General features: G+C 35.1%; 1 protein-coding gene across 1 annotated transcript; it reads left to right on the forward strand.

Moving 5' to 3' along the window:
- Nucleotides 1-1,637: 1,637 nt before the first annotated feature.
- LOC131611211 (expansin-A23-like) lies at nt 1,638-2,719 on the forward strand. Its single transcript, XM_058883303.1, has 2 exons — nt 1,638-1,812; nt 1,955-2,719. The coding sequence occupies exons 1-2, from the start codon at nt 1,674-1,676 to the stop codon at nt 2,572-2,574; spliced, it is 759 nt and encodes a 252-aa protein (XP_058739286.1). The 5' UTR covers nt 1,638-1,673; the 3' UTR covers nt 2,575-2,719.
- The last annotated feature ends 10,908 nt before the right edge of the window (nt 2,720-13,627 follow it).

Genomic DNA, 13,627 nt, shown 5'->3' on the forward strand with positions numbered 1-13,627 from the left:
GGGACCCACATGTTCTGCACTTTCAAAAAAACACAAGGCTCGAGGAGATCTCTCAAGAGATTCGGACTTATCTCCCAACGTTCAAAATACAGCTAATACACAGCTGTATCCAACTGCTCTTTCCACGGCCACTGCTGGATGCAACACGTGTCCCATAGAATTTTCCACAAACCCTAATGTGCCAAATGACCTACCCGATCCACCTCCCCAGCGGCCCAACAAGAAAAACATGCCATTGAACTCTTTTAGTGTGAACCTTGAGGACAAGGTTCTCAACAAGCCCATGAGTATTGATAAGAAGTTGGGTAGGCCCAATAGAGAAAAGAAGATTTCAGTTTTACTTAAAGACTTTTATTATTAAATAGGTGCTGATAGTATTATTTTATCTTCACTTTGGTTTTTGCTTTTGGGCCCTTTTGCTGTCTAAGCCCAATTAGAGGGTCTAACCCTAGCTATTTATATTGTATGTTTGTATGTTTGAAGGACATGAAGAAAGTATGAAGTTTGTTTAATGTCAATTTCTTTTTATGCCATTTAGATCTAAATTTAACCTAGCTATATCTAACAATAATACTTAAAAGAAATAAATATTTCAAGTAAGCTACTGGATTAAATATATCTCACCCGTAAACTATATCTCCATAACTAAACTATTAGAATATACTTTTTTATATATTATTATACATAAAGTGAGAAAATCATTTGAATTATCTCTCACAATTTAATTGGTTAATTAAGCACACATAAATTCATTTATATTAGTTGTTTCGTACAGATTATTAAATAAAAATGCAAAAAAAAATTTTGCAAAAAAATTTATTTAAAATATATATTTCCAATAAATATAGGTGAATTTATCAATTTTTTAATATAATAAAATAATTAGATAATAATTCAATCTAGAAAAAAATATTCAATTAAAATAAATTTAAAACTTCTTAAATTTATTATATGTTTGAATAAATATCAAATATGTGTGTGACATAGTAAATATATAAAATTATTTTTATTTTTATATTTTTTAGCACATATCATTTATTATATTTAAAGTAAAATATAACTTTATTTTTAAAAACATTAATTGAATTCATTAAATGAGCTGAGATATTATATATACTAATTTATATAATAATAATTTTTTTATCTTTTCAAAACAGTTATTGCAATTTAGATTTTAGCTTCTAAGACAAATAAATAAAATATATAAAGCCTGTAAAATTGGAGAATTAAATATTAGTTAAATCAGCATTTCATGAATTTTTGTTCTTTTTGCATATTTTTGGCTGTCTCTTTTCCTTTATTTATTTGCTTTTGATTTCTTTAGTCATAATTTTTAAAATTTTTGCCTAATGTCGGTGCTTGTTTCTAATTTTTTTTATCTCTTGTATGTTTTTTTTATTATTAATATGCATCTATATTTATTATTAAAAAATTATTTTATTTCATCGGTAATAAATTATAAATAATTTTTTCATACAAAATAAAGTATAACTCTTAATAAGTTGTGAGAAAAGAGGAAAACGCGTTAAATGAGACTTAATTGAGTTAAATTCCTATTATACTAAATTTGATTTAATTTATGGTATATTTCCACGTCTTTAAATACCACCTATATTCATGAATTTATCTCTCAAATCTACAATTCTATTCTTTGTTGTGTCTTCACCTTAGTCATGGCTATGTCTCCCTCTTTGGTTTCATTGTTGTTTTTCATGTTGCTCCTTGTTCAAGTTATGTCTGGTGGCATTGACTTAACTTGGTACGATGCTCGTGCAACCTTCTATGGTGATGCAGCTGGTGGTGAAACCATGCGTAAGTTATAAAAATAAACCTCTCATCTCTTTTATAAGTAAATTTTGACGATTGAATCTCAGTTGTTAGACGAAGATAAAATGATTTGTATTTTAATGTGTTTAATTATTTTTTTGTGATATAATGTATGATATTTATGCAGAGGGGGCATGTGGTTATGGCGACCTCTTCAAACAAGGGTATGGACTTGAAACCACAGCACTAAGCACTGCTTTATTTAATAATGGATTTACTTGCGGTGCATGTTTTCAAATAATGTGTGTTAATGATCCTCAATGGTGCATAAAGGGTGCAGCACCAATCAAGGTGACAGCAACAAATTTTTGTCCTCCAGATTATTCCAAAACCACGGACATTTGGTGCAACCCTCCACAAAAACACTTTGATTTGAGTTATAAAATGTTCACATCTATTGCCTATTATAAAGCTGGTGTTATCCCTGTTAAATATCGACGTGTTCCATGCGTAAAAAGTGGAGGTGTTAGGTTTGAGCTAAAAGGAAATCCTTATTTTTTGATGGTTTTGGTTTACAATGTTGCCAATGCTGGTGATGTTAGTAATGTGAGTATTCGAGGATCTAAGACTGGCTGGATTACCATGTCGCATAATTGGGGACAAAATTGGGATGCCAAAATGAATTTTTTAGGGCAAAGTTTGTCATTTCTTGTTACTACAAGTGATGGAAAAACTTTGAACTTTCCCCTTGTAGTTCCTTCCAATTGGCAATTCGGACAAACTTACGAGGGCAAGCAAAATTTTTAAAGGTGTATACTTTTGTTATGAAATATGCATCTAGTCATAAAATTACTAGACGTGTATAATGTAATACCGATTTGAGTGTCTTGATCAATAAATTTTTATTTATTTCTAAAATTGCTTGAAGTACAACCTTATTCATATAATCAAAGTTGATGATAAACTCGAGTTTTTATGTCAATTATTTTAAGTTATTTGGAATCGACACAAAGGCATAAAGTTAAGTATAAAAATCAGATGTTCTCCACTAACCTATAACAATAAAAAGAAAAAAAGAAAATTAAAAACCAATCGAAAAAATCTCCAACAAGAGAAGGACAAACACTCTCCTTCGCAAAATGAAAACAAAATATCTATTTTTTTACCGATAAGTCTTTAAAACATGAATACAACCACCAAAAAGTGGGACTTCGATTCCATAAAGCCCTTAACCAAAGTATACAAGAAAATAGGGATTTCCATCCACTCGAAGAAGATGCAAGAAACACATGATGTTATAGCAAGAAATCATTTCTAAGACCAAATAAACTATATGTCCAATAGTTCAACTTTGGTAGATATCAACCAAGAAAAGATGATTTCGTTTCAAAATTTTTAGATGGCACACACCATAGAATGCCAAACAAGAGATAACCTAGACATAACTCTAAATGTATACCCAAGAGACTTGACTATCACATATATAAACCCTAAATTCCTTGGAAATATCAAATCCCACCCAATCTACTTACAGACAATATACCACATTAAAGATGCACCTACACACGAGACAAAAGGATGATGATAATATTCAACAATACAGTGTATCAAGACATAATCGAAGAGAATTGGGTCAACAATCACCATATGCTAAAGATGTTATCCTTGTTGGGAAGTCTATTTCTAAGTAAGTCCTAATAGAAAACCAGAACTTTAGGAGGAGTCAATTCTTCTAGACAAGAGGGAGGACTTGAGCAATACCATGAGATAAAGAAACGTTAGACATATAGGGCTAAGATAAGAAGAGATACTCCAGTTTAAACGATTACATAAAGTTCTTATCAATCCACGACCACCAACAAGTCTCTTAGCAAGAGGCATGGAAAATTTCGATGATATCCAACATATTCACCACCAATTCATATTCCCAAACAAACTTCCCCTCCACTAAAGGTTCTAAGACAAAAACCTCATTTGAATATTCATCTGAATTTCCATTAGGCTTGTTATAAACCAAATAAAGCTTCATAAAGTAATCTCTTATAAGGATAGTACCACACCACATGTCATTCCAAAAAGAGGTGGAAAGTGTGGATCTATGTGTTTGCATGTATAGTTAATAAGTGATCCAAGACGGAAAAACTCATGGATAACAATGATGCAAGGCAACCGATACATGCTTAATATTGATGATGACAACATTTTAAGTCAAACCACTGTTGAAGATAGCTCAAGCAAAGACATATTTCAAGGCTCATCAATAAGATCCAATATTCTTGTGTGATTATAAAATCAAATAAACGCATGCCAAGACTTGAAGCTTCATAGTGTGAAAGAGTGTCTGTCTAAGTGATTAGTGTATTATAAAGACACAAGTGTATTTTTGAAAACATTATGGATAAATGACACAAACACACACACACACACACACACACACACAACCTTTTAGAAGCCTCACATGTTTTGATAAAATTACAAGACTATATTTTGATATCTAACTAGTTGATTAGAGCAGTATTCAATTGATTATGCGACCTTTTATAAAACTGTCTAATTGATTATATACTTTTCTTAATTGATTAGATGATGCATAATTTATTCTAGAATTGATTAGGAAAATATCTTAATGATTGGTAAAAACTCTATATATAAGGGTGAATTCTTATTTATCCAACTTAAAAAGTTGGGTAAAGTTACCTTTAGTGTAAAATGCATTGAAAACATCAAACAATTATTCTATATAATAAATAATTAAATACATAAAAATTAAATGGTGTCATCTGATTGGTGAAAAGTACACTACCCATCTTTTTGTGATGGGTAGAGAAGTTGTCTCCATATCTAAGACTTCCATTTTGAGCCACAACAATCGTTTATTTGCATTGCCTAATTGATTATCCTAATTGATTAGAGCATTAATTTGTCACATGGATTATTTCAAAATTTATACCACATATTGGCATGTAAATAAAGAACTTCTCTATCACTTTTACACATCCAGAAAATGTGAAACACTTCACTTTTCATTTCTCTCTACCTCTCTTGAAATTTCTTATTTTCTCACATACTTTAGCCATAGTTCTTTGAGAGTGTTCTTAAGTCTAGTGAGGAATATTATTCTAGGTGAGGATAAAATTTTAAATATATCAAGATTATATTTTTGTCTTGATATAATAATTCTTCCTTAGGAATTTGTTATTTTGTCCTGGAGCTAAACCATTTGAAAATCTCAATCAATTCAAGACAAACCTAGTGTAAAATCTCACTTAGTTTACGAGTTCAACCCAATATAAAAACTTAATAGGTTCGAGATCATCTCGGTAAAAATCTTGACATGGTTCATGGTCATTCTGTATAAAGTTCAGGTTTACATTATAATATATGTGGATCTATGTGCTTGCAGGTATAATCAAGAGTGGTATAAGGTGATAAAGCTCATGGATCGCAAGATTCAAGAAGTAACTGATTAGCTTTGATGGTGATATGGTTTTGAAGATGACAACACTTGAAGTCAAGCAACTACTAAAATTAGCTCAAGCGGTCAAAGATGCACAAGGTGGTTGATCAAGATGAATCTATCCTTCCAAATCAAGCTAAAGAAATTTGTGTTAAAGTCAACACTATAGTTCAACTACTCTTTAGTGAAAGGGTTTATGAACACCGATGATTTAAACTATCAACATCTAGACGAGGGTAACTAACATAGAAATATCTTTAACCTCATTAATAAGAATCAAGGTTCTTGTGTGATGCTAAATTCAAAGATAATTCCAAGACTTGAAGCTTGAGAGTGTGAAAGAGAGTAAGTGTGAAAACTCCTTTGATTGTGTCCATCTGAGGGATCAGTGTATTGTAAAGAAACAAGGATATTTCTAAATGTATTATGGATAAATCACACACACACGCACTCACTCACACACGCACACACACGCGCACACACACTTAAAATATTAAAAAGCCTCTCACTTTTTAAAATAACCAATTTTTTTTGAACCTAACTAGTTGATTAGGGGACTGTCTGCTTAATTAAATTTTTTCTAAGCTATCAAATTGATTAAATTTTTAGCATAATCTATTCTATGATGGATTATGATAGTCTCTATCTAAACATTCAATTGTAGGCATAAATAATCTATTATTTGTATTGCCTAGTCGATTATGTTATTTAATTGACCCATGGATTGCTTACAAATTTACACTGTTTCTTTTCCTTTAAATAGATAGCTTCTTTATCATTTCCAATCATCTAGAAAATTTGAAAAAAAAACACTTTGATTTCTCCCATAATCTCTCTAAATTATTTCTATTATTTCACATATTTTAGCCATAGTGCTTTTAGAGCATTCTTGAGTTCAGTGAGGAATTTTGTTCTGGATGAGGGCTTAATTGTAAATTTATTTAGAGTATATTGTTCCCTTCAGTAAATTATTCTTCCTTAGAAAGTTATTATTTTGGTTTGAAGCTAAACCATTGAAAAGTCTCTTGTTTTTATTTGGGGGATTTGTCGTAGCCTCATTTTCGTCTGTGAGCTCCTCCATTGATGAAAAATATCTCTTTTGGGCTCGTGAAGATCAAACAATGAAGAACATTCAAAATTTTACTTAAACTTATCCTAGTCAAAATCTCTATTGGTTCAATATTATCCTAGTATAAAATCTCACTCGGTTTTTGAGTTCTACCTAGTTAAAAGCTCAATAAGTTTGAGAACAACCCGGTAAAAATCCCAATCCAGATTGTTCTCAGCCTGTATAAAACTCAGGTTCGGTTGAAAGGATAGATAACTCAAAACTCTAGTTTAGTTCCAGATCAGCTTGTGCAAAATATCTGTTTGGTGCAAAGACTTTCCGCTTCAAGCCTGTTTGTTGTTTTGTTTAAGGACTAACCACTTATAGCTTATTCGTTGTTTGGTTTGAAGACTAAGAACTTAAATCTCAATTAGTTGTTTGGTCGGAAGTTATCTCAAAAATTAGTTTGTGTTTAAATCCTTTAACTAAAATCACATTTTCAACGGTAATTGTGGAGGGATTTCCCACAATACCGTCTCATAGTATTTTACCTCTTGTGTTGTCTCCATAGGTGACATGACCGCTTTCTTTCTCATTAAACTTTATGAACATGGAAGCATCTCCTCTCACGTGTCATGAACACCCACTATCTAAAAAACACAATCTTTTCTAAAATGTAAGACTTTCCTACAGACAATCAATTAGGAAATTTTTGTTCCCCTACTAGTGGGTCCTTTGAGTTAGTTGAGGTATACTTAGAAACCCATGCCATTTTACCATTTGGAACTTGGAAGTTCCTAATGTGACATTGAGGCCCAATGTTTCCCTTATCACCACAATAATGACAAACAACTTTAGATGAAATGTTCTTTCTATTTCTCCTAGTGGCATGTAGGTTTTTCTTAAAAACAGACCCTCTATCACTTGAAGAACTAGGACATGAACATGATAGTGAAGCATCATGAGTTAATTGTCCCTTGATATTTCAATTTCATTTTTTAAACATGGACAAGTAACACATTCTTCTTTTTCTATCCATTCAACTAAATCATCATAAATATTAAAACGCTCATCAACTAGAGATGAATGCACTGTTGAAAGAGTATTGTGGTGTACTTTTCGCTATTATCGTATCCACAGGGATTATTGCGATATCACCGCCGTTCTATAGCCTATTTTGTCTTGAGTTATGGTTACTTTAAATTTGGGTTTGCAAAAGATCATTCAATTCTTTTAGTAGCAAAGAGTAAATTAATGAAAGTTCTAAGTTAAAGAAAATGTATCAAGATTCGATTTCATCGACCTAAATTTGTATGTCTCCTTATAAATAGATGCTTATGAACTTGCTAACGATCAATATAATTACGTATCGACACCTATATCGTCCGTGTCCGCAACGATATAGTTAGATTTACCGTATTGTTTAACCGACGATTTCTCCACCGTTTAAACAATACAAATAACGTTTTAAGAACCGATACTTAGTAAACATCAAACTCTAAATCCATGTCTGCAACTTATAGTTTGAAAGATGATTAGTTAGGTCTAGATACAAACATTGATGTCTCAAACACTTATACCAAAGAAAAAGCTTTAATAAACAAACTAAACCATCTATATTGATCATCACTTGTTCATACACATATATTCACAAGAAAAACATACAAAAGGCTAGGAAGATTACATCTTATCTTGATACAAAAGTGATTTAGCTATCCATGAGAATGGTAGCTTGCACAAGAAGTAAAGGATGAAGATCAACAAGCATAAAAGGCGATTAATCGACGATCAAAGCTTCCAATCTTCGATTCTTTGTTTGCTACAGTGCACAAGTGTTTATGTTTTCTCTTCAAGATTCACCAACCTTCCAAAATATCTGAAAACCCCTTTATATAGAATTCTGAATTCTGTCCAGGGCGCGACGCGCCCTCCAGCGCGCTTCGCGCCAATACACTTAAAATTATAAACCGCCCATGCGCGCGACGCGCGCAACTCTCTGCCTGGAAGCTCCAAAATATCTCGCCCAGGGCGCGACGCGCCCACATCTCCGCGCGACGCGCGCAACTCTCTGCCTGGGACTCTCTTGCAAAGCTCAAAACAAGCTCCAAACTTCCCCAAAATTGGCTAAAACCTACAAAAATCATAACTAAAACACATATTAACATAAAATGAAAGCTTAATATTATAAACTATAAATAATTATCTAAAACTTCAGGGAATTGTACGAATATCCGATAAAAACGGTCGAAAGGTGCCATTAATTAAACTAAATATAAACACAATTTGGCACCTAACAACTCTCCCCAACTTAAACTCTTGTTTGTCCTCAAACAAAACAATGATAAATTACCGGGAACACAAAATATCACAAATGAAACAACAAGGCAGAAACAAGAACAATTTAATGGTTCAAATTCCAAAAGTACACAAAGATCAATCCTTACCAGTTTTCATCAAAGTACCATGATAACAATGCTAATCCTATATACAAATTCTATGTCAGAAATTCCACAAAGCAAAAGAAGTTCAAGAATGAATCACACCTACGTACTTCTCTACTAAGAGAACAAAAATGGAGGATCCTAACACTCACCAGACAATGACGCAAACATACCGAATTAATTATAAACTCATCTAAGCATAAGATATATAAAAAGTATATAAGCATGAATCACTAAGGACTTTCAGGTTGTAGCTTGGCTTGGTTAACAAGGAAGTGTCATTTCTCACGGCCATTGAAACAAAAGGGGTCAATTCCTAAGAGAGCATTCAAATCATGATTATATCCACACATCCTTATCAACCGATCACACAATTTTATTGCTCAAGAGTTCATCTTTTTATTTTAAAAGAACTAGCTATATACAAAGCTCTTCTCTTTTCCTTTTTCTTTTTCTCTTTTTTTTTTTTTTTTTTTTTTTTCTTTTTCTTTTTCTCTCTTGAGCAATTTATTTATTTTCTTCTACTCACCAATACAACCAAGATCAAAATTTTATTCTCCCCAACTTGAATATTACCACTACATAATCACGAATGCTCCCTATTCTAAGGCGAAAAGGAATCAATCCTAACCACATTTCATGGTACTTTTCAAGGTTCACAGAAAGTCATCAAGATTCAAATCAAAAATCGGCAATTATAAGGCATGACATGATACCGATTGAATCTTGGCAAAATGGCTCAAAGTGGTTAGCAAATACTCACACACTCACCGGGTAGGTTATATTTGGAAGAGAAGTTATACTCGTAGTGCAGAACAAAACGCCTTGATCACTTTCATGCTTAACACAATTTAATAACAATGCAAGATTAATCATAATAAAAACGAGTTAAAACGCACATTGCTGGTATCCAGCACAATTTATATATATACACAGTGGAAAGTCTCCTCACAACTACAGCTAGGCTAAAGTGATTCACAATTGAACTAATTTTATCCACAGAAATTAATGACAACTAATTTGTACAATTAAAAGCATTAGAATCAAAAGTACTTGATAAATAAAACGATAAAGGATGTACCTTGCGCGTACAGTTTTCAACTAATATCATCACCACTCAAATTGTGTTGCATCATCCAAATTCATCGTGGCAATAAAAATTTGTGTTCCAGCTAATTAATCATTAGGACAACTTGTCAAACCATTATTTCTAAAATATAAACACTAAACTAAAATAAACTACTTAAAAATAAATAAATGCAAAAATAAAATAAACTGAACTTATATAAAAATAAAAACCACACCAAGCGGTGTTAATTATCCAAAGGCGTAAACTTAGCCTTTCAAAGTACCTCATCCGCCAGGATGGAACAAAATTAAAAACAAAGACAACTAAAAAACTGTTCTAACATAAAACTAAAAACAATAAAACATAAAGCAATAAAAAATCTACTCCTCATCGGAAGTCTCCGGATCATCCTGCTCCATCCCCTCCTCAGGATCTGGCCTGCCCTCAGGCCATGCAGCATAGGCCGATAAATCATCCCTGGAACCAACAGGCTGCTGCAGAGAAAGCTGCCGGATAGAATCCTGCAAAAACATAAACGCTCTCTGATGCGCCATATGCATCTGATAGTTCCAATCACTTGCATCACCATACTGTGGACCAGCAGGCGGTGCAGCAGCAACCGGAACAGCCTGAGAAGCATCGGGAAGGTCAGATGCACCAGCAGCAACACCAAAAGGACGACCTCCTGGCAAACAGTACCTGTTAGCAAAAATATCATCGATAATACCATCCATGGGGATCATCCCACCAGTTGGGAACCGGACACCAGCCTTCCTGCACAAACCCATTATTAAACCAGGAAAAATCAACCTACATTTCACCCCATCTCCATGAAGAGTCCCATTCAGGGCGACTCTTTTCAGCTCATTCGCCACAATCCTGGACACATCAATGTTATCACTATTCAGAATACCCTGAACCAAACCTGCCGTATCAATGGTGAGAGAAGAAGTGTGACTCCGTGGCCTAATGTTGTAAAGGACCACCGAAGCCACCAACTGAGCCTCCTCCGTCAACTGACTACGAGTAAAAGTCTTTGGCAGCCCAGCTTTAGTCAGAGTATAGGTGAAACCAGTCCTGCAAATCCTGTCCCTAATGCTGTCTGCATCCCAATTTCCTCTATTCAACCTGGGATGGTACTGACACTCTTCTACCAAAGCAAGAGGGTTATCCAGAAAATCAAAAATAGCCTCTTTGCTAAAATCAATGGCCTTACCTCTCACCCATGTTTTGAACGGGTAAGCTTCAGTACCTGTCCAACTGCTCGGAGGCAAGGCATTTGCATAAAACTCTCTAACAATTTCCACCTGATAGAATTGTGGTGGAGTGAACAACTTGTCCCAGCATGTTTCAGACAAAGCAGTCCACGCCCTTTGGAAGAGGCCGTGGTCAATAGGAACCACCGTGCGTTCACTCCACACAACGCGGCTTTCAAGCTCATGGTACCTCGCCTCTTGCTCCGGACCTAGAAACCTCGTCCGATCAAACCTGCCAGCTTGTGAGGAAGATCCCTCACCAGAACCAGCCTTCTTTCTTTTCAAAAAGGGTGCCATTCCTGCACAAATTTAAAATCAAACAAAACACACACAAATTGAAACAAAGTTAGCATAACCTCATTTCTAATAGCCTACATCAATCCACATTCATCATCAATCACAAAACAGACCCTATACAACATCACAGAATGCATGAAAAAAAATTCAAAATTTAACCCAGGGCGCGACGCGCGCTGAACAGGGCGCGACGCGCGCTCTGCGAAACCCAGAAAAAATTCTTCAATTTAAAGCAAAACAGAAGAGGAGAACAAGCTTCTCCTCCCTTCTAAGGGTCCCAGCAAGCATTATATACAGCAAAAGATTGTTTCTACCCTAGTTTTTCAGATTTATTCAAAATACTCCTAAACCTAAAATCCTAACAACTAAAACTTAAATTAATGGAAATAGAGAAGAAGATAGACTAACCTTTGATGATGATGATTATGGGGAGACGAAAATTAGTGAGGAAAATGCAAGAATCTAAGAGCTTTGTGTGTTTTGTTCTTTTTCTTTCTTGGAACAAAGAGGAAAAGGGTGAAACAATGGAGGCAACAGACCTCCAAAAACCCTAACTCCCCTTCTAACCTCGGTTTGGGTCTGGCCCAGCATGGGTGGGCCCAAACAAAATATTTTTTTTTTCTTTCAAAAATACGCACAGCGCGCTACGCGCGCAGACTCGGCGCGACGCGCCCTCATCTCTGCCAGGAAGGGGTCTTAGAACTCACAAAGCGCGCGACGCGCGCTAATGGGTGCGACGCGCGCTACACCAGAAACAGCAGAAAAACTGCATTGTTTCAGCACGCCCAAAAATACCGGTAGATCGTTTCTGGCTCGACGACAACTCAAAAATCCCACCTGCAAAAAAAATAACACAAATACAAGTGAATATATACAACTTGGGGTGCCTCCCAAGAGCGCTTTGTTTAACGTCGGTCAGCTCGACGGTCAAAGGCAATCAAGGATCGCCAAACGATAAAACGCAAGTTTCACGATTAAAATCGCTTCCTCGATACACCTTCAACCTCTGACCATTTACTACCCACTCTTGGTTTGATTTTTGGTCCTCTATCACAATAGCCCCTTGGCTTCTCACTTCTTTGACCAAAAACGGTCCGGACCATTTAGACTTCAACTTTCCCGGAAAAAGTCTTAACCGGGAATTGAAGAGTAAAACTAATTGCCCTACCTTAAAGTCCTTCATTCTAACCTTACTATCATGATAGAATTTGGTCTTTTCCTTGTAAATCGAATTGGACTTATAGGCATGCAATCTCATCTCTTCCAACTCATTAAGTTGGATTTTTCTTCTCTCTCCACACAACTTGTGGTCAAAATTCAAAAGCTTCAAGGCCCAATATGCCTTATGCTCTAGTTCTACGGGAAGGTGGCAACTTTTACCATACACCATTTGGAATGGTGTAAGACCGATCGGTGCTTTGAAAGCGGTCCGATACGCCCACAAGGTTTCATCTAACTTCATTGACCAATCCTTCCTAGAACTAGACACAGTTTTCTCAAGAATTCTCTTAATTTCTCTATTGGTCCTCTCAACTTGCCCATTAGTTTGTGGATGATATGGAGTAGCCACCTTGTGCTTTACTCCATATTGCTCCAACACTTTCTCAAGCGGGGCATTACAGAAATGAGATCCACCATCACTAATGATCACTCTTGGTGAGCCAAACCGCGAAAATATATTTTTCTTCAAAAACTTTATCACGGTCTTACCATCCGCTTTGGGTGAAGCAATCGCTTCCACCCACTTAGACACGTAATCCACAGCTACCAAGATGTATTCATTTGACATTGAGGAAGGGAATGGTCCAACAAAGTCAATACCCCAACAATCAAATACCTCAACTTCTACAATACTTTGGAGGGGCATTTCCTCTCTTTTCCCTATTCCTCCAGTTCTTTGACAACTGTCGCATGAGGCAACATGGTGGTAGGCGTCTTTGAACAAAGTAGGCCACCAAAATCCCGATTGAAGGACTTTTGTGGCCGTACGCAAACCATTAAAATGACCACCATAAGGCGAATTGTGGCAATGCCACAAAATGCTTTTTGCCTCGTCCTCCGCGACACATCTTCTCAAAAGATTGTCACTACTCAACTTAAACAAGTGAGGATCATCCCAAACATAGAAATTAGCATCGTTCAAAAACTTTTTCCTTTGATTCCAAGTTAGATCCTCCGGTATCCAGCCAGATGCTTTGTGATTAGCCATATCTGCGAACCAGGGTCTAACTTCTTGTACCATGTACAGTTTTTCATCCGGGAATTCTTCCCTCACTTCTTTTTCATTGTTTG

Source organism: Vicia villosa, linkage group LG6 (assembly GCF_029867415.1).
Source record: "Vicia villosa cultivar HV-30 ecotype Madison, WI linkage group LG6, Vvil1.0, whole genome shotgun sequence".
In the NCBI taxonomy this organism is placed as follows: domain Eukaryota; kingdom Viridiplantae; phylum Streptophyta; class Magnoliopsida; order Fabales; family Fabaceae; genus Vicia; species Vicia villosa.